Genomic DNA, 21707 nt, shown 5'->3' with positions numbered 1-21707 from the left:
TGAAACTTTGGCTTAGTTTAGGCAATCAATCTGCATACCAGTTCATGGCAGACTCTGTAACGTCAGAGCACAACAAACTGTCATTTTCATAAATAAACAATACATGATTTCATAAATCCTTAAATATCAAATTTGTGATGTGGTGCACGCAAGTGCGAAAATTCATTTATTAAATTGCAATAATATTTTCTGCCAATAACGATATATACATAAGTTATTATTATATGCCGGGTAATTGCAGGTTGAATAATTGAAGTAATGATCATCATTTAAATATGCCTAACTGCCCAGCAACTTTTCGTACTATCAAAACATCTGGTAACAGGTAATTTGTGAATGTACACAATGAATGGACCAAATTGTAAACACCCCGCCCCCCCCTTCTTACTATTGCAAATCAATTGTAGGTCCCAAAATCAGTTATAAGTCTTGTAATTAATTTGAAACTTTGCATTTCATAGTAAGGGCCAGTTTATTATGGTAACTAAAAATAGTGACCGTTTCATAAAGCTGTTTATAAGTTAAGAGTGCCTTTAAGAATGACTGGTGGTCCTTTCTTGGGGTAAATGACATTTACCATTAAATGTTCATTGGTGATTATTTAGCAAGTAAGAAAGCATCACCAGTTGTTCTTAAGGTCGCTCTTAACTTCTGAACAGCTTTATGAAACGGCCCCCAGTTTAGTTGCCATAATAATCAATTTCAAGACTAATTACTGATTTTGGGACGAACGGCTTAAACACGGCTGAAACACCCACCAGGAATCCTTGATTTTGATGGGATTTTAATGACAGGTTTCTCTTTAGGGGTTTCAAAGTTATGTGTGGCATCATAGGCAGCGGAGCAGAGGATTATCTTTTGTATTTGGGGGGGGGAGCAGAACAATAGATGCCCCCCATGAACAAAGGATAATCTTCTGCGCTGACGCCAATGTGTGGAATATACATGTACGGTGCATTATAAAATGACCATTTGTAAAAAAAAACAACAACAGTGCTTTCCATCCTTATTATAAAGAGTTGTGATAGATATGACCAGCAACAACTATGGAAAGCCAGCAATGTCAACATCTAAAATACATATTCATACATTCATCCTTTTCTTGAAAATTTGGTGTACTTCTCTTAGTTCACAAAGGACATTGTGCAAATTTCCTTTGGGAAAAAATCATGACATTGATGGATTTCAATAAAGTTGAGGTTGATCTTATCAATTATAACTTTGTAAGACGGGGCCCCTGTAACAAGAACTTGCCCATAAAGACTACTTGCTTTTATGGGCTGCTTTCCTTGACTTCCTTTCGTGGTCTTTGCAGACTGGTTTCACTGTAATACAATTATGCTGCAATATTGTAGAGTGCTTACAGAGATCTGATTAAGCCATTGATCAGTGCAGACTCTACAAGGAAGTATAATTATTAGTAGTCGTAGTAGTATTACAAAACACAGCTATGAATCGGCAATTACATGATTTCCAAATTTTGGATTATGTTCTGATTTATGAGGTGCATAAGGTTTATAACATTCTTTGTGAATATGTATGTCAGTAATGACATCTTGATGCCACAAAACAGACATCTCAATTGATGCAATACAAATTGTCCAATGCTTTTGTTTAGCATTCCATTTCCGGTGACTGGGGTCTACTTCTCGGTTCCTCTTTGACCTTTAACCCTTCAACTTTGGTATCCGACGTTCCAGAGTTACCGGCTTGCCACTGTGCTGTCAGCGCCATCATGGACACGCCTTCCATCTGATGCGTCGCGACGGCGACAGGGTCATCGCCAGTTACAGGTGGCGATGGGGAGGGGGTGGATGAGGTCGAGGCCATGTGAACGGATGACCTCTGCCCTATGGATGAACTTTGACATGAGTCTTCGTGGTCGGGATAGAGGCGCTCCGTCGAGTGCGGAACTTGAGTGGGCAGACCATACATTCTATTTGAACCAAGCGATGAGGGTGTCATCAATGAGGGCAACATCGTTGAGGACATCATGGCTGATGACTGCATTGACATCGACGTCGCTGTCGAAGGGGTTGATGACATGACCAGCGGCGAGGTCGACGACGCCGTCGAGAAGTGATGGATTGGTGAGGCCGGTGATCCCGTTACCTCGGAATGTTCTGGATTGTCCTTATTTCGGGCCATCTTTGAGAAGCGTTGGCTGTTGGCAATATCTTTAGGGTCTTGCAAAAACCTGAAGCAATAGAATTTAAGAATTGTGTCGTTAAGAAAGCATTGAATGTAATTGCACAAAAAAAATCCCACTACGCAACATAGAAAGAAAATACTTACTCTGTAGTATAAGGGTGGAGTCATGCATCGTTGCATGCTAAAAAAGTGATCTAAATTATAAAAAAAAAAAAATTCCATTCCCTTTGTATAAGTTTACAATTCAGCTGATTCTCTGACATTTTGTAGAGTTCTTAACCTCCCTTATTGCTTATTACTTTTATTATGAATGATAATACAACATTTTTCATTATGACTGGGACTACACACCTATAAGTAAGCTTCTGGCCCTGTTCCTTCTGCAAAATCCCCATCTTATAGTAGTACCGGAGCGCCCTCGAGAGTTTCTCATAGGTCATGTTGGTCCTGTTCTTCTGCAGGCCCCAGAGATTGGCGATCTGGACTGGGTCCAGGATCCGGAAGACCCTTTCCCGCCGGTCCTCCCATCTGATGTATGGCATGTAGGTCTTATTCTTTAGGAGCTGGACCAAGAAGTCCCAGAGAAGGCGACAATCCCCGCCTATTTCCAAAGACAGATTAAAGATTAAGAAAGATGATCATATACTGATAAGTATACAAGCAGTGATCAAGGCAAGACACAGGGAATTTGAATAATCTACAGTATGTCCATTTGTAAGACCCCATTATTTGGAAGCCATCTTGGAATTTGTACTTGTAAAACCGAACAAATGACTGTCCTTGTAACCCGTCCATATGTATTATTTAACATTTGAAATCACATTGTAGACACCCAATCCACATCTCCCAGGTGGATTGAAATAAAGTATGTCCATTTATAAGTAACAGCAGTCATTTTAGACTCCATTTTTGGAAGCCATCTTTCTTGGATTTTACTTACATACTGGACCGCTGACTGTCCTTGTAATTTGTTCCAATTCATAAAACGTTGCGAGCGAGCAAAAATGCTGAAATTTTTATTACGAAAATCAAATTTTGTCAAAATATTCACAAAATAAATAATTGGCCAGGGGTGGTATTCTGAGATCCATTTTATCTCAGATAAAATAAAATATTTTATCTCCGTTAAAATCAGTGAGATAAAATGCCCTTAAAATATCTCCAAATTGGTATTCTGAGAACCATTTTATCTTCATTTTATCTCTGTAAGACACACCTACTTTTTAATCAATATCCAATTAGAAACGCGCTATTATAGCTCTTTCGTGTCAGTCAACCAATGGAAATCCATTCCACAAGGAGGTGTGGCAAAGGAGTGAGATTGCGTTAATTTTTGACTTCAAATACGCTTGCACTATACGCTCGCGCGTCTTTACAGAGATTTCTTTTTAACAAAAAGGACAATGCTCTCATCTTTTTCGAGGTCTGTATCGCATCTTTTCAAGCATCATTTCAAAGACAATATTAGTAAAGACAAGTCTTATGAAATACTTTCTTATTGTACAGGAATAACGTTAAGGTGTTATTCTTAATAAATATATAATTTTTCTTCATTTTCATGTCAACATTTGGGGTTAATTCACCTAGAAATATTGGTGAAATCAACGTCGCGGAGATAAAATAGCCCCTACCCTCTTTTAAGTTTATTTTTATTTTTTCTTCAAACTATCTTGGGCGCAAGCACATCATCTGCGTTGCAATACCCAGATACGCGATGCCTTTGTCTACGCAGGCACTGTTTTGTTGCGTATCATTAAAAGTTACGCAAGATAAAATTTATACGCAAGATAAAATTGTAAATTTTATCTGAGAGATAAAATGTCATCTCAGAATACCAATTTCATTTTAAGAGATAAAATAAAATATTTTAAAGATAAAATGACCTCAGAATACCACCCCTGGTCCTTTACTTTTACAACCAGGCCAATAATACATTGAGTTCAATGGGGCTAAGTATGTATTCATGAGGTCATCAGTTCGGTACTCTTATATCTATTAAAGGAAACCAAAACCCAAGAAGAGAATCAATCTTATTGGAAAGAGTAAAATGAGAGGAACAATTTACAAAAAGTTTCATCAAAATCGGTTATGAAATAAGCAAGTTATGGAAGATTAAAAAGTCTTGTTGTACTTTCTATGTGGATCCTTAAATTGGCAAACGTGCTTCAAAATGGCTGATTTTGTGGACAACTCTCCATTTGTTTTGTACACATATTTTCAGATTTTCCCCTTTATTTTACAAATCACCTCCTGACCTTGACATATATGGTGTGGATTATATTTTCCCATGACATATGTTGTGCTCAGAAGGAGGCAAGATGCAACTTGAAAGATAATGAGGAAAATCTGAAAATTTGTGTACAAAACAAATGGAGAGTTAATCGTCCATAACTTACTCATTTCATAACCGATTTTGATGAAACTTTTTTTAAATTGTTCCTTTCATTTTACTCTTTCCAATAAGAACGCCTCTTTTCTTAGGTTTCGGTTTCCTTTAAGGCGACCACCCACCTTACGACTGGTCTGCGACCCGATTTCAGAATAAAATGTATTAGAATTTGATGCAAATATTGCGACTTGGAATATCTTACCGTGTAATATTCTAAATCATCGTACGAATACCTATGTTCAAATCTGTGACTACGCTACCTTCCTTCATAGAATAAAAGCGAATATAATATCTAGTCGTAATGACGTCATAGCAGTCGTACGATTGGCTACGATTTGAAACTAATTTGGCCTTTACTCCAAAACAAAAGCTTGCAATCTTTCAAAATGGTTACATGTATATTAGTATTCTTTCAATTGATTTTAACCTCAAATAAAATTATATGCTCCATTCACATTTTCAGAAAATTAGCAAAATGCGATTTGTTCCAAAATCGGATCGCGAGCAGTCGTAAGGTGTGCGGTGGCCTTTAGATTTTTTTTTTGAGCTTTGGGAGGGGCATAACACTGATGCTCTCATGATTATACGTCACCATGTATACCATTCATAGTATGCACATGAAACTATATAAACAAGTATTTCCCTTTTAAAACCTACTCCAAACACCGTCTAAGAGCTCATACATGAATACTGTTTCCTAACCCTGAAAAGCCATTAAGCGCCGGGAATGTATGATCGCATTAAAACAATATGAGCATAAATGCTCTGTTCATTTCCCCTAGCACTACGTATTAAAGCATTCTAATTCTTCCTCCATATTTCTGATAATTGTTTATCTATTGCTTTTCCCAGAATATCTCCCACGATATGGCATTAACAGGATATCTATTTTGCAGAAGTACCAAAACGGAAACACAACTTTATTTTAATCCTTCATCATAAACCACAGTACCCCTTTCAGTTGACGGGTCTCGAATGCGGATTAAACCCGGGTCATCGGACCAACGGCTATTTCAGCCTAGCTGGCTCACACCTTGCGACTTTGGCATGTGTTTGCGTCACTTTGTGGCATACTGCCAGGATGCAGGAAGGTTCACTTTAGGCAGACTCTGCTGACTAAAACGAACCATTTCTTTGAATCACAGGAAATAATATTTCTTCCCATGTTTGCTTTGCTTTTTAGGGGAAGGATTCATGAGAAAAATTCAACACAGATCTGTCGAGTTCTAAGTAAAACCTGCTTCACTTTGTCTACAATCCAACTGAAAAAAATATATATAATGCACAATTGTGAAAAAATACAAGAAAAATAATCCCTGAATTGCAGGGCTCAATATACCTCATGAAAGTGAAATGTGGAAGTGTTTAAAAGAGAGAGAGAGAGAGAAAATATATTTTACAATTACATGTACATGGACATTTATACATGTATACAGATTTATATGTCATGTAGACATATATAGTGATGTTTGAATTAGAAAATGCCCACTGCACAAGAAATGTAGGAAAGACATGCATACAGATTTCCTGGAAAACTGTCTGGAAAACACTACCACTCACTTTCTGCCAAGTACATCTAGTCTAATCATTCAGACTTCTTTAATAAATATGTTCAGAGAAATACTCGTACTTGATGGCAGGGGCAGTGGCGTACCTAGGATTTTTCAAAGGGGGGGGGAGCAAATTCGTCCACCCAAAAATTTGACAAGCAAAAAAAAAGGTCTTAAAGTTCAGGGGGGGTGCAGGGATACGTCCATTGCATGGGTTGTAACTCATCAGGGGGGCAGACTGCCCCCCCCATAGGTACACTAGTGGGCAGGGGTATCCTAGAGTCAATATTCTTTAATATTCTTACAATCAAAGGGCAAATCAATAAAATGCGCAACCTTTTTTTTTTTACATCCGGCCCCCATTTTTCTCTTGCTTACTTCACCTCTGAGTTCTGCCTATCAAAGTCATGGGGTCTGTTGCAGGAAGAGCTGCGTTCAAACGCAAGTCAAAAAATCAAGTGCAAGTCTCAAATGGGCGCTGTTTATTGGTTGGAAATCAAGATGCACATGATTTTTAGAGTTGTGATTGATTGCAACTCTTTCTGCAACGGGCCCCTGATCATTCAAGACTCAAGAGCATTACAGATGTTCATAAGAATCAGAAATTGGAGACAAATGATATCAGGAATACATATGGGTTTAAATGTGCATTTTATGGAATTGCCCCACACAAAATTATACAAATAATGCACATAAGCGTGCATGCAGAGCCAAATAATGAACGATGTGGGAGAAGAGGCAATGGATATACTGCACGAGGTCCTCTATGCACAAGAATGCATGTATTGTTTGTATTATACCCCCCTCTACTGAGTTGCCCCGAATGCTATATTTGATCTAAATTCTAGATAATTCCAGAACTAGCACTATCCTGCACTCGGACGTCAGAGTGCAGGATAGCGCATTTTGGATGCAATAGTGCAATTCACTGAATATCATGTGATCCGATTTGGACCAATCAGATTACAGAACATTCTTGGGAGTTGTATAATTTCGGAATGTGAATATATGTATTTTCCAAAGGTTTCCATGGCGAAGGAGCAACAGTGTAGAGGCTCCAAAGTACATCATGTATAAATAGTTCAATAATCATTTCCTTGCATAATGAGCAAAATTGACACTGAGATCCATATTATTAAGGTCAGCATTCTAAATTTCAATAAATCATAACATTTTGTTGAGAGTGCATTACCTGCATACAGATAATAAATGCCATTAATAAGTGCATGAATAGAGGTTTCCCATTCCATTTTTTTAAAAATATGATTCTGAGACAACTTGAATTGTTGCTTGAACCAAACCTAAAATAATTCTGCCATTTCATCAAGAAGAACTTGTTCATCATCCTCTACATGAATTAGATTTCTCTTTACTATGATTCTTGGAAAAAATTATTTATCACTGGAACCTAGCCTACAACGATTCTACCATATCATCAGGAAGAATTATTTCATCATCATCTACTTGTCTGCAAACCACAAAGGTTGTTTGTGTACGTGCATTATGTTCAGTAACCACAAGGGGAAGTGTTGCTATTTTAAGAACTTGGGGATTTTGTCGGCTTTGCCGGGAACACTTCCCTCGGACATACTTCTCACGAAAGAGTTGCGATTCATCCCATCAACCACAACAATGGAAAGCCAGCAATGTCGAAATCTGAAATCCGTGTTCAAAAAAATTTCTAGATATGATTAAAGGGATGGTCCGGGCTGAAAACATTTATATCTAAATAAATAGAGTAAAATTCACAGCCTACCTAATGGAAATTCATAATGACATGCCTAGAACTGTTTCAGTGAAATCATGCAATTCTTTAAAATTTAGTAACTTCGTTATTTGCTAACAAATTTTTATCAAATTTTCAGCATTTTACTCTGTTAATTTTACTCTACTTATTGAGATAGAAATATCTCCAGCCTGGACCACCCCTTTCATGCATTCATCACTGTCTTGACAATTTCTAAGTGTAACCCTCTTTGTTTATGAAGGACATTGTACAAATTCTCCGTAGGGAAAATTATGACAATGAAGGATTTTTATATACTTAGTTGACATTGATCCAATACATGTAAATCACAATATACAATGGGACCCAGGGCCCCGTCTTACAAAGAGTTACGATTGATCCAATCAATCGTAACTCTATGAAAATCCATCAGTGTCATAAATTTTTTTTCTATAGGAAATCTGCACAATGTCCTTAGTAAACAAAGAGAAGCACAGTGAATTTTCAAGAAAACAATGAATGCATGAATATACATCATAGTTAGAAAATATTTTGAACAAACATGAATAATACATGTTGACGTTGCTGGCCGTCCATAGTTACGATTGATCGGATGAATCGTAACTCTTTGTAAGACCCAAGTCTCCTTGCACAAAGCTTCAAAATTGATTGCAGAAAAGATTTTAACCATTGATTGTATTATTTGGTAATTAGGTGCAATCAATCTTACAAATGTATGATTAATCGCAAAGCTTCGTTTTATAAGCCCTAGTTTGGCATAAGAGTTTCGTTTAAGGTCATGTGTGAGAAGGAAAAGGAAACCAAGAAAATGGCAACTACCGAGTGAATAAAAAAAAAACTTGACACCTCATAAATCCCCAATTTAAAGAAAAAATATGTAATGAAATATATTGCCTGAAAGATTTTCTTCTCCCAAACAATTTGATACCATATTTATGTAGTATGCCTTCACGCTTGGATAATCAGTAGGTATTCTTAATACATTGATGTATAAACTTTTGATTTGCGCCAAAATAATCTATTACCTGCAGCTTTACGTGTCTCGAACCCATCCTCGTCGAGGAGAAAGACATCGTCTGGATCCATGCTCCGTCGCCGCGGCATTGACGAGATGCTACCGGGATGATGGGGGCTCTGACCGAGATTATCACCTATACCTGGGTCAAGAGAGGCAATTACAATAAAATCTAACTATAAGTCGTGATTGTTATTAAACCCTAATCCTATTCTAAGCACCATGGTTCTAAACATTACATTTTATGGTGCTTGCTGTCATGTACATGAACTAACATATTAGGTAAAGCAATAGTAGATATTGAAAATCTTTTTTTAAAAAAATGTAAATTTCTATGCAAATAAAGCTCGGCAAATGAATGCAATATACTGCAAGTAGGTTTCAGTGGCGGACCGTGACCCGGAGGAGACAAAGCATTGTAGGGGCACAACATTGTTCACAAACAATACAGTGCCCCTTCAAAGCTTTGTCTCCTCCGGGTCAGGGTTCGCTACTGGTAGGTTTGCTGGGTAGATTGTTTACTTTAGAAAAAGTTTTATCTTTGTACAGTTTTGTCTTATTGGATATTCAAGATTTTAACTGTATGCTTAAACTGATTCATCTAAAAAATTGATGCGTTTCCAATGAAATTCTATGAATTGCGTAAATTTCTTCCATTTTCCATACCTCACAAAACTGGGGACACTACATGAAGGTGAAGCTTTAAAATACAGCTCTGATTCAGAGCCTTTTGATGTTGTGATTAATTTTCAAAAATACATAGAACCAGGGAAAAATTAAAACGGAGGCTCGGGGCGATTTAGCCCCCGAAATGCTAAAAAGAGCTCTGGAAACTACCAATTCATTGCAATATGAAAGCTTATTCAATGTTGCAGATTTAGGAAGTAAGTTACAAGAAGTAGCCTCTGAAAATGAAATATTCAGTTCTTGCCTGCATTGAACTGACCTTCTGCACCACCTGTGCTATTTCTCCTTTGCTGTAACCTGGAAAGAATCGCTGACCCTGCTACTAGACTAGGTACCGTACATGGCACCTGAAGCGTTGGTAAACCGCTATGATTATACAGTCCTCCCATACCGATCAAGGCTCCGGTGCTGTGTCGCTCCACTCCGTACGTGGACGGGGCTCTCCCGGTGGCGAGTCCGTCGTCGGAGCTCAATCTCCGTCGCCCGAGGAGCCGCGGATGCGAGTGAGGATGCAGGCTCTGGTGCGAACCTTGATGCAGGTTATGTTGCTCTATCCGCTCTGCCGTGTTGGCGCGATGCCGGAGCTCAATGTGACCTGTGTTGACTTGCGGGAATGCGGACGCGACGCCGCCAGGTTGGCCATACTCCATCCGAAGTCGCTTCGTCGGAGAAGGCGGCACTGCGGTGGTATCCATCACCGACTCACTCAGACCGTCCTGGAGGCTTTTCCCGCCAAGGTGTCGCGGGGACTGTTTCTCGAACATGCGCTGGGGTGAGCTCCGGTTTGACGACGTGAGGGTGATCATGGGGGGTACGTTTTGACGGCGGTAGTGGGGCGCAGAAGCCGGGTTGTTGGTTGCGGCTAGTCGTAGGTCCTCTGCCGTGTCGGGCGAACTGTGACCTGAATCACTGCATGGGGTGTTGGGCTTTTCTGAAATAAAACAATAAAACAATAACTGCTTTTGGAATTTCTCTTTCGATATCTCTCTTTCGAGGTTGAGTAAAATGACAAAATCAGTGTTGGTGGAGTGTTTTTGTCAGTGATCTTTAATACTGAATATTGTTATAAGCTACTGGAATCCTTACTTCTGACTGGCTCAGAATAAAATTGTTGGTGAATTTCACTGACAAAACTTTTCATGAAACACTTTCCAAGTTTTGAGTCTTTAAAAGAGCTAATCAACAATCATGTTTAAGGATTCAATTTGGATTTTTCTGACCAGCACTGAACTATTAATAAAAAATAAAAATAGAATAAAAATCAAAATCTACAATTGTGTACATGAAATATCCTGAATGACTCTACAGTATTGAATAGAGTACGTACCTGGCTGCGCGGAAAGATCAATTGGTAGACGGGGACTGGAGTTGGAGGGGGGTATCGTCAAGTTCCCTTGGTATCCCAGCGTTTCTTGCGAAGATCCCGAGACGTTCTGATTTTCCGAAGATCCACCTTCAAAGGGAAGGAATATGATGTTGAAGATGACTTCCAGTAATGGTTATAAATCATGGGTTTCATAGCAATCAATGATTTAAGGGATAGAGCAACATCTATCTGGTGCTATGCAGAGGTTGCCAGGCCCACTACTAATTTGGCGAAATAAATTTTCGGAGTATTTCTATTCCAGATTTCTATTCTGAACAATAAAAATATGAATTTTCATATTTTTTTCATTTCATTATTCAACAAAAAAAAAAAAATGATTTTAGCTAAACATAACCGCAAAAGAATCAGTAACTACTCAGTAATATAAAGTAGTAGGAAAAGCAAGTATGGAATTTTGAAAGTAGACAGGTAATCTTCCAAACAATGATTAATATGTGTGCCCATGTGTGCTTATCTATGTTTGTAATTTTCAGGGAATTTCAGTGTACTCTGTTTTTAACTATTTTCATTGTTTCATGAGTTTCCTTTTAAGGTTCAAGTTGACTTACTTATTCTGTTAAACTGAGGGTCTGGCGAGCTTCGCGGTTCTGAAGAATTCGGATGATAAAACCGACATTCTGGAAAAAAAATATTCATAAAGAACATAGATATTAAATCTTTACATAATAATATACAATCATGTACCTCACGCTTGTACATATTCAGAAAACATGTTGAGCCATAATGTATCATCCAAATATACCACAAAAAACAACCCATCTTCAATTATTTTCAAACCACATTCAAAGATAAAAGATTGAGCCATCATGAGATAAATGAAAAAAAACATTTGAAAACGTCATTAAAAACCAATGTTAACTGTGCAAAATGTCCAGTATTATAGCTATGATGGTCGGCAGTGGATGGTCCAACTTGCACAGAAGATTTCTGACCACTACTCATCGTGATAAAACACTGCTTCTGACCGCCACTAATTTCAAATGAAAAACGTTTCAAACAGCTCCTTTCAAAGAAGAATCGCACTTCTGCTAATTTCCGTGTTCAATCTTTTTTTATCGATTACATGTGTGATCACTTTCAGCTTTAAGAAAATTTACCATGCCTCCATAAACTGTATTGCCATAAGATTGCGATTACCACTAAGAATTCTCAAGCTAGAATGCTCAAAGTGCTTTACCACCAACAGCCTAGTTTTGAATGTAACATTCTTGCTGAAAATTCATTTCCTGGTCCATGATAATAATAGAATTCTTTCCAAAATAAAAGGTCAATGATAGCCTTGGGAGCTGAAGCATGGATATACTTTACTGTTATGACTGGTGGGAGCATCATGGTCTAGTGGATCTTGACTCTTGCCTTCCATTCAGAAGGTGGAGGGTTCCGTGGGTATGAACCCCAGCCATTCAAGAGAAAAGAAAGATGATGAAGGAAATGAAGTTTTTGAATCCTTTCCTTAATTTTCTTCATCACCTTTTGTTCTTAACTTTTCTGTCTTCTTCAAAAAGCGCACAATGATGCGTTAGGCAGTGATATGCACTAAAGCATGACTGGTGATCCTTTCTTGTGGCAAATGATATACAGCAGATCTTCCCTGACGTTGATTTTAGCACCTAAAGAAAGCATCACCAGTCATTCGCAAAGTCATTCTTAAAGTCATTCCTAAATTCCGAACAGCTTTATGAAACATCCACCAGGTTAAAGGTCCATATGTGCTGTATAATATAAAGCCATTTGGGTATCACCTTTAAAACTCACCTTTACGGAACAGTTTCTGAAGAAGTTCGTAGAGGATGTCGCCGCACTCCGGCGCCCGGTCACAAAATGATTGCTTGGGCATGAGGCACAGGGCTTTCCCATTCATTGTGAACTTCTCGGCATTGACGTTGTCGAGGGAGAATTCCTCTTGGCACCATTTTAACCAGTTAAGGACTTCCTCCCTGGACCATTTCACTGGGTCCTGGTCTAGGAAAAAATAGACCAAAATAAAACATAGTCCAGTAAACAGAATATTACAATATCACTTCGCCGACTATCATAAATCAGGGATACCACTTATAACATTCGATATTCAAAAAAAGTCTGAAAATCATTTAGAATGACCTCTTTTCTACATGAAAAAGGTGGTCAGTTTTATGTTTGTTCACGTTTTTGAAGAAAGTGGGGTGGGGGCGGTGGCTGAAGCCTACCAAGACCCTCCCCCTGGTTCTGCAGCCCCTGCAATGGCCTTTCAGAGGCTGGGCATCTGAAACCATTAATCATGATCATAGGAAAAATAGACAGTACTTAAAGACAAATGCAGTTATGGGTGGGTAATAATTTTTTTTCCCTCTTAATATTTCAGTGCTCATAGGCATCAATATGGTGATTTTTTTAATTGTCTTTGAAAGAGGCAAGAGATTTGAATTGCTCACTTTGTTGGAAGCACATATCATTATATTCAGCAATAAAATTGCCAACGGAATAATGTCAGTCAGAGAAATTATTATCCTACTCCAAGGAGGGATTCATGTGGAAGAATAAAGATTCAGAGTTGACCCTTACTTGTAGGCATAGGAGAATTGGTCTGTAGGACCATTGTATCGCTGGCCTTCTCTGCTCCGACCGACGGACGCTGCTGATGGTGATCCTTGCCGAGCATCATGGGAGGCGGCGAGTGGTGGTGCTGGTGGTGCGGAACCTGTCTGGTGGGTGCCTGCTCCATGACTAGCTGACTTTTGGTGGCAGCGGTGGGATCGTTCTTGGTCCTGGGCAGTTCCTTGTGGATGGTTCCTGGTCTTGTGAACCTGAAGGACTCGTAAGATGCTGTCAGATGGCGTCGCTTCCTAAGACATCTTCCTCAGATCATAAGGTAGAATGGACACATCTGAACAGATCTGCATAGTTGAAAAAAAGACAATAATAAAAATATTACACGACCAAAAAATACTGGCTACCCAAACAAAAACCTTCCACTGCAGCAAGGTGTTTATCTGCATTTGCCACTCTCCACCCTGATGTAGTAAATGTGTACCCTGTCAGAAGAATTTTTTTTTAATTCTTGATCAAGTTTGCAATGCTACAGCTGGGGTAATAGTATGCAGCACTTCAAGAAACTTTGTATTAAGCCCTATATACATTTTGCATATTATTATTTCTAAAATTACAACTACATGTTTTATTGCTACTTCAACCACCATTTCTACCACCACAAATCCACAATCACTACTTCTTCTTCTACTACAACTTACTTCTATACTAATACTTCTATTGCTAATCCTTTATACAATGTGCTAAATCTAAAAAAAAAACATGAGAATCAAGAACAGATTATAACCAAATTAGAGAGACCTACATCAAAACAATGCATCATTTTGATATACATGTAGCAAGCAAGAAAACATTTTATTTAAACGAATAACTACAAGTACATTGTAGATTATATTACAAGCATTTTGAGTTCCAAGTATCTTTCATACAAAACATTTCAACAACATGGAGACCAAGCACGAATCTCAAAACACACTTTTATGATCAGTGCACACATAGCAACATAATTCCACAATAAGGAAATGAATAACTCACACCAAAATGTAATTTCCTCTTTCACGAGCCCATCTTAAAAGTCAAATTGATCTATCGGACATTCCTCTCTCTTCTACATGCATCCTCCCGCCTTTTCTCCACTCTACTAAATATATATTTACATAGATATTAACACCTTTGTCATTTATCAGAAGCTCATTGGTCAAGGGGTATTGTAATTCTTCATACATGCTTGATATCAATTATCATAAAGTACTTGTAAGTTTCTTGGAATTGTTTGCACAATGTAAAGTGAATGGGGGGGGGGGGGTTCGGATGAGCTATTTATAGGTGATTTCTTTCTTTGTGTTCTGGAATAATGTTCGTAGATGCATGGTTCTTTAACATAACAGATTCTTATGAAATGAAAAAAGAATCACATCGGAGAATTGTATAAATTATGTATGAAAAACAAAAGAATGCAGAAATCAGCGTTAGAAATACATGTACATGAGGGCGATGGGCGATTTCACCCTCATGACGGCCCCAATTGCCTACTAATATTCCCCAAAATGCAAGCTTTGCAGCAACTACTCTTTCAAATGTGGCCAAAGATCGTCAAGAACAATGCAAGATTATTCAGAATTTAATCAATATTCTAATGATGGAAGGATAATGATATTTGCTTTTACTGCATAATTGCTCATTACCCCTAAAACGTAGCCCTTAGAATAAAAGAACTAGCCCCCCCAAAAAAAAAAATTCTGCCCCTATGTGGGAAAAAGCTAGCCTGTGAAAAATAAAATTATTTCCTACCCAGGCAGCAATGCAGAATATTTATTAACTTTAATAAAACAAATATGTTCAGGCTAAGTTTAATCTTTCATTCTTCCAAGAATTCAACGCCCCTTGATGAGAGCAAAGAGTACAGTTTAGTGCGGAGAAGAGTCAATAATTTGTTTCAACATTATTCCAAAATGTTTGACAGCTTTGAAATATATTTAGGCTAGATAAAATTTGTACAATACATATACACCTGCTTGTGGGTTGCAAAGGCTGTGCTCTTTATATTTGTCAGATAATTCTCTGACTAGTCAAATGTAAAGACTGCCTTGAATTTCGGCAGTTCCAGGTATTACCTGATCAGGAAATTTGCCCTGATCTATATATGTACCCCGATCAGAAAATACCCGGTAATTTGGGCAGTGCGAAAGCAGATTATGCGTGGTATCCCTGAAAGGAAATACCCGCTAAATAGTAGGTACTTGTCAAAATTCCAAGAACTTTCGCAGGGATTTTTTCAACATTGCAGGTACAGGGTGTATTTTGGTAGTATGAAAGCAAATTACAGGAACTTTCTTAATAGCCCAGCATGTAGGGGAAGGCGGGGTAAGTTGAGCATAGGGGCAAGTTGAGCCACCAGCCCCAGGCCAATAATGAATGAGTCAGACATTGTGGTGGTGTCATGTGTTGATGACCCATAGCATAACCATTAACCCCACCACATTGTTTTCAACTTTGAAACAAAAAGTAGTTTTTTTTAAGGGAAAAAGATTAATTTCAGCAAAAAAAGTAAAAAAGAGTGTGAAATAGATAAGTGCTTTATAAACACACACGTCTTTAAATATAATAAAGACATGATAACAACATTATTAGTCCAGGTATGGATCTTCATTCTTGTCATAGTCTTTTATATGGTGGATGCATAATAAATGTGTGGATACAAAATTATCGCACTAAGTTCGGACTGGGGTAAGTTGAGCCAAACAGCATGGGGCAAGTTGAGCCATGGTAATTCCTATGGTAATGTATCTTAAAAAACAAACGAACCATAAAAATCGATTGAAATGCTGGCTGAAAGGAGCAAATTTACATGACTGCTCTTTTCCTTTTAAAGGATGTTAGTATTTACAGAGAATTAGCAAGTGAAAAGACTTTAAACAAAAAGTTGACATGCTGGTTCTCCCCTCATACATTTTGTACATAGTTTTTGTGGCTCAACTTACCCCAGAAGGTGGCTCAAACTTACCCCATATATGGGGCAAGTTGAGCCACTTGACATCGTTTTTTTCAAAGGTCACGATGACTTTCAGTGTGGGGATAGAAAGTTATATATAGGTGGAAAATATTTCAGAAGAATTAAATTTCAAGGCAAGGTACTTATTTCGACAAGATTATTAATCATATCAATTCTAACATGCAAAAAGCAAAAAGTGTCACAACTTACCCCGCCTTCCCCTACATATAGTTCGGCGTGGACACCGTGGGTGGCTGCTGACTTTATGTTGAATCTCGCGCCTTGCCTGCTTATAAGACCGTAAGTATTGCGCATGCTCGTAACTTCAAGAACTTACTCCGCATCAAGAACTGACCCCAAAAGGGTCTTCCTCCGGTCTGTATGAAAGCAGAATTTTTTTTGGTATTTTCGAGGCTGAACAAGTTCTTCTAATTTAAACAGGTACTCTAGCGATCGAGGCAGTCTGAATACATCTTAGATTACTTATCATTTGTCTACAAAGACGAGATAAATTAGGCCCTTATTCATAAGAACACATGTCATACCAGCAAATACAGCAAATACACTAGAAATGAATTGATAGAAACAATGCTACAATACAGGCTTCAGGAAATTTCTGATGAAAGAAGTTGACAAGACCCTTTTCAGCCCTAGAAATAATATTCGTCAAAACCTCATGTATGTTCCATGGTCTTTACACAATGTTGCTTAACATGGTGTCAAATTAAAACTTTGCAAAAACAATGTAATTCTTCATTGCGAAATTTCCTCTGTTTAGTTTCTGAGAGAGATAAAGAGTACATAAAGACCTTTTTCTTGAAATATGTCTGTCCACCTTTTGAAACAAACATTAATGAAAACTCTGCTACATGTTGAAACAAAATCTATACTCTATAGTAATTCATCACATAGGGAAATTTCTTACTAACCACTTTTTTAGTTTCAAATTTGAATCAATGTACTGTATGTCGTCGCAGAAATTCATGAGGGAATTTCTTAAGAGTACAAGTATGAAGTACTTTTTTTTGGTTTCGGAGAAAGAGAAGTCGCAATTTCTGGAAATAATTCTTTCCAGCCCTGGAAATAGATATAAATTTAAACTCTGCTACACTCATTGTAAGGGAATTTTCTAGAAAGCACTTGTTTAGTTTCAAGTTTTGATTTCCAATTTAAAACAGCAACATCATGAAGTAATCTACGGATGTGGTAAAAGCTTCGAACAAGGATATGAAACAGAAATCAGAAAAGGGAAGAGTATAATACTATAAGGGGATGTTTTGAGGCCTTTCCACACCTTGCGACTGGTCAACGATGTGATTTAGGAACAAAACGCATTTTGCTAATTACATTCTGAAATTGAAATTCCGTTATTCCCAAATTTTCAATGTTTTGATGACTGAATAATATCTTTCCCACAAATTGTGTATGACATTTGCTTCATGATATGAATGGTACTTACAGATTCTCAACTAAATCCTCCAATAAAGTTTGGAAATCTGACTTTGATCGATAATCCCTCCTCAGTTTTAGTAAATATTAATTTGCGATTGATATCAGTGAATATATCATTTAATTCTGTTTAAAATGATACCCTACATGATATGATTTGGTTCACATGGAGGTGCAGTGCCTTGAAATGTGGGGCAAGGACAAAATTCAAAAGTTGCAAAATTACACAATATTGAAAGTCACTGTTCTTTTCTGCTCGTTTTGCAGCTTTTCAATTCAGACTTCATCCAACACTTTTGAATCCTGCCCTTTTCGTGATGGCATGATCACAACAAGCATGGTCGTTTGAAAGTGAATTGAATGATCATTTAAATGAATCCAAATATGCATTGTGTAAAACTGGGAGTTGGGAGAAAGTAATGGCCAAACTCAAATTCCAAGCTTTTTTGAGGGGTTAATTTCAATTTTTGAGGAAACAGTATTTCAAGGAATTCATATCAAATGACATGGGGGGGGGGCCTCCCCATAACTTTAGCACAGAGTTAGGCCTAAGTGTTTTATGCTTTCAGGTATCTACCACAGCTTCATTAATTACTCTGATTCTTTTATTTCTTACATCTAAACCAACCGCTAATCAGACTGATCTATCCCTTTAAATCAAACAAGTCATGGGAGTTTATAGACATACAATGGGAGCAGGTAGTTTAAATATGAAAGTTCGTATATATGTTTAAGCAAACAGTTTCATGTTCCAAGAATTACCCTCCCATCTTATAAAAAAAAGGTTCATTGGTGTCAAATGACCTATAAAAAATGTAGGTAGGTCATGAAGAGGCCATGATATGGGGAGGGGTGAGGCTGGTGGAGGGGGGGGGGCATTCATGCATACCTGGAGTTGTGTAGTCGGCAGGCACAGACCTCTTATTTTTTGCAAAGTTCATAATGTAGGGTCTGAAGGAGTGAGACTAGATTTACTCATTGTGCTGTGGCTGACAGACATAAGAGTTTGGAGTCTAGTCTACACTCTAGACCTGTTTATGATTTGTCAATGTGTCAAATTTGAGTCTGTGCTTACAGAACATAGCATGTAGCATTAGATGTAAATGTCTAGGAACTCTTTGATTAAAAAAAAAATACTTGAGTCAGTGCTCACATACAGAACTTTGTAGCTTATAGAAAAAAATATGAGTGATCGTACATTGCACATTTCCTTTTCACCAAAAAAACCCCAAATAGAACAGTTCACATGTCTCTAGACCACAAATGCAGGCACAAGTCCCTCATAATAGCACATCTTTTTCAGGCAATATAAACAATATAACCCTCATGGGCAGTAAATATAATAAAACGTATAATAGTAACACAGCTACATGTAGTACCATTTTGCCAAATACAGTCACATGAGAAATACAGGAACTATTCCATTGCATCAGATGGCTTTGCATTTTCTATCCCAAAAGCTGCTTCCTCACTATACAGCATATATTATGCAGAAGTGATGAATATATGGTACATGTATGTGTGCATGTTACAACCATGTCATGAAGTGCCGACTCCACATGTCTTGTACAATCTTCCCATTTCAACCCCTAGGCACACTTCCTCTTTATGGCAGCCTAGTCTGCATCATCAGACCTTGTCTGGTATTAGAGTCAATCATAGTATCATCATGGCAATATTAATCAACCATGTCACTGAGAGTATCAATATCAAGTTCACCTTGATAATCTTGACTATTTAGTGAAACCTGTCTATAGTGACCACCCAAGGGAAACACAAACTGTGGCCTTTGTAGACAGGTGGCTGCTATAGACAGGTTCTTATACACACAATCTGCCTCCATGGGAATCGGTTTTAGTGGTCACTATAGGCAGGTAGCCACTATAGACAGGTGGCCACTAACATAGGTTTGACTGTATATTTAAGAATTTGCTACATGTACATATATATATATATATATGTTTATTGCTAACATGTACATGCATGTACCAAGCATTAGGGCCTATGTATATATTGTCATCGTCGGAAATGGATATAAAACAGACTGAAACAAAACAAAATATCAGCTAATGATATTTTTTTACTATCTAAATCTATTTTTATTGCTTCCATGTTGACCTGCATGCCAATAAAAATTTATATTTGATTTTCTATATTAAAACAGGCCTACATGTATTTCTGGAATAGATCAAAACTTCAAACAATATGCACATGTGTACAACACATTTGAAAGGGATTTTAAATCTTCTTATCTTTAATAGTGCTTATTCATTCATTTTTAGTTAAGGAATTAATTGATTAATTTAGTTACTGATTAATTCATTAAATTAATCTATTCATTTACTTATTCATTAATTCATTTATTTGTTTGTTCATCCATACATCCATCCATCCACTCATTCATTTTTTTATTTCTCATTATGATTATAATTCTCATTTTCTTTTTGTATTTTTTATCATTTGAGTCATATTCATCTTACCCCCACCCATGACTTGTAATCCTACATACCCGTCACAACTGAAGTCACATCTGACGTACACCCACGCAGTGAATCTGTATAACATCACTGGCATCCTTCAATGGGGCAGTTCAGAGAAATCTAGTTTAATCATCAAATAGAATTTTGATTCCATGCCAAGTCATTATAATTGATAACCCTTTCCTAATTGCTCACTATAGCTCTGTATTAACAATCAGAATTGCATTATCTATTACAATATACATCATATGTACCGGTATTTTAATCTTCAGTTTCCATGTAAGCCGATGTAGTACATCATGTCTGTTATTAAAAATCATGCAGAAGTAGAGCAAAGAACCAGCTAGGCCTAACCCGGGGGGGGGGGGGCACTCAAATTGTATTTTGATGGGGGTGGGGCTCATGGAACACTGAAATGGGGGTTTTGCTGCTTTAGTCAAAACAAACTGGGGCAAATTACACTCTTAATCCCCTTTTTCCAACAATTCTTTGAGAGGCCTAGGCCAGGCTTAGGCCTATACTGTATGAAATAATGATGTTGCCTCAAAATGTGGAATTAGCATAACCAGCAGAAGCGAACGCAAGATTTTTGAAAGGGGGGAGGTTCAAGTTGAATGAAAATCTAACAAGCCCCCCCCCACAAAAAAAAAAACACCAAGGTTTTCACCCAATGAAAATTTGACAAGCAAACAAACAAAAAATTTCAAACAAATCTGGGGAGGGAGGGGGGGGGGTGTTGAACCCCTGTAACCCCCCCCCCTGCATACATGCTTGATAACCTGGATCAAAACCTCATAATTCACGACACTCCTTGAACATGGACTTTACATGTTCATGTATTACAAGTTTAATGTAAACATGTGGTGTTATACTGTAACTTATAATGAGCAGGTGTAATGTAGTCTACGGTCATAGACCTTTGGTTCATTCGCAATTCACACAGTGCATATTGCAGTCTGAAGTAGTGAGACTAGAGTACTCTGGCCAGCTATTATTTGACAAAGAGAGATTCTGAAGTCTAGTCTTCATTCTAGACATGGTAGGCCTATAATTATGCGAGTCTGCGCTTGCAAACTAGGACCATGTTCTCACGCTAAAACCAGTTTAACAAGGCAAAACGATCTTCAAAACTACACCGCGAAGTGGTTTTATGAACCAGTTTGGAAGATCGCTTCGACTGTTCTCATTCCACGTTAAACTTACTAGTTTTAGGAAGGTGGTGAGAATGGTGTCTACATGTAGGTGAACTATGCGAGTAAATCCAAGGGCGTATCTCAGAAATTTTCTATGGTCTGATTTTTTTTTTGCAGTGTGAACAGGAACACTATTGAGTG

The 21707-nt window shown here is 37.7% G+C and overlaps 1 protein-coding gene across 3 annotated transcripts in view; it reads right to left on the bottom strand.

Annotated features, from left to right (window-relative positions):
* Positions 1-873: 873 nt before the first annotated feature.
* Positions 874-21707, bottom strand: part of LOC121420995 (ets DNA-binding protein pokkuri-like) — a 40532-nt gene continuing 19698 nt past the window's right edge. For 2 of the 3 annotated variants that reach the window (XM_041615564.1, XM_041615563.1), the window contains exons 2-9: positions 13468-13799; positions 12682-12888; positions 11475-11543; positions 10867-10992; positions 9784-10470; positions 8863-8994; positions 2503-2752; positions 874-2197 (exon numbers count right to left, since the gene is read on the bottom strand). In XM_041615564.1, coding sequence (XP_041471498.1) covers positions 1615-2197; positions 2503-2752; positions 8863-8994; positions 9784-10470; positions 10867-10992; positions 11475-11543; positions 12682-12888; positions 13468-13627 — 2214 coding nt within the window. In that variant the 5' untranslated portion in view covers positions 13628-13799 and the 3' untranslated portion in view covers positions 874-1614. The remainder of the gene's footprint in view (positions 2198-2502; positions 2753-8862; positions 8995-9783; positions 10471-10866; positions 10993-11474; positions 11544-12681; positions 12889-13467; positions 13800-21707) is intronic. The other variant, XM_041615565.1, reaches the window with a different exon arrangement.

Source organism: Lytechinus variegatus, chromosome 9 (assembly GCF_018143015.1).
Source record: "Lytechinus variegatus isolate NC3 chromosome 9, Lvar_3.0, whole genome shotgun sequence".
Classification (NCBI taxonomy): Eukaryota; Metazoa; Echinodermata; class Echinoidea; order Temnopleuroida; family Toxopneustidae; genus Lytechinus; species Lytechinus variegatus.
The sequence above is the reverse complement of the archived record's forward strand: the minus strand, read 5'-3'. Positions and strand labels throughout refer to the sequence as shown.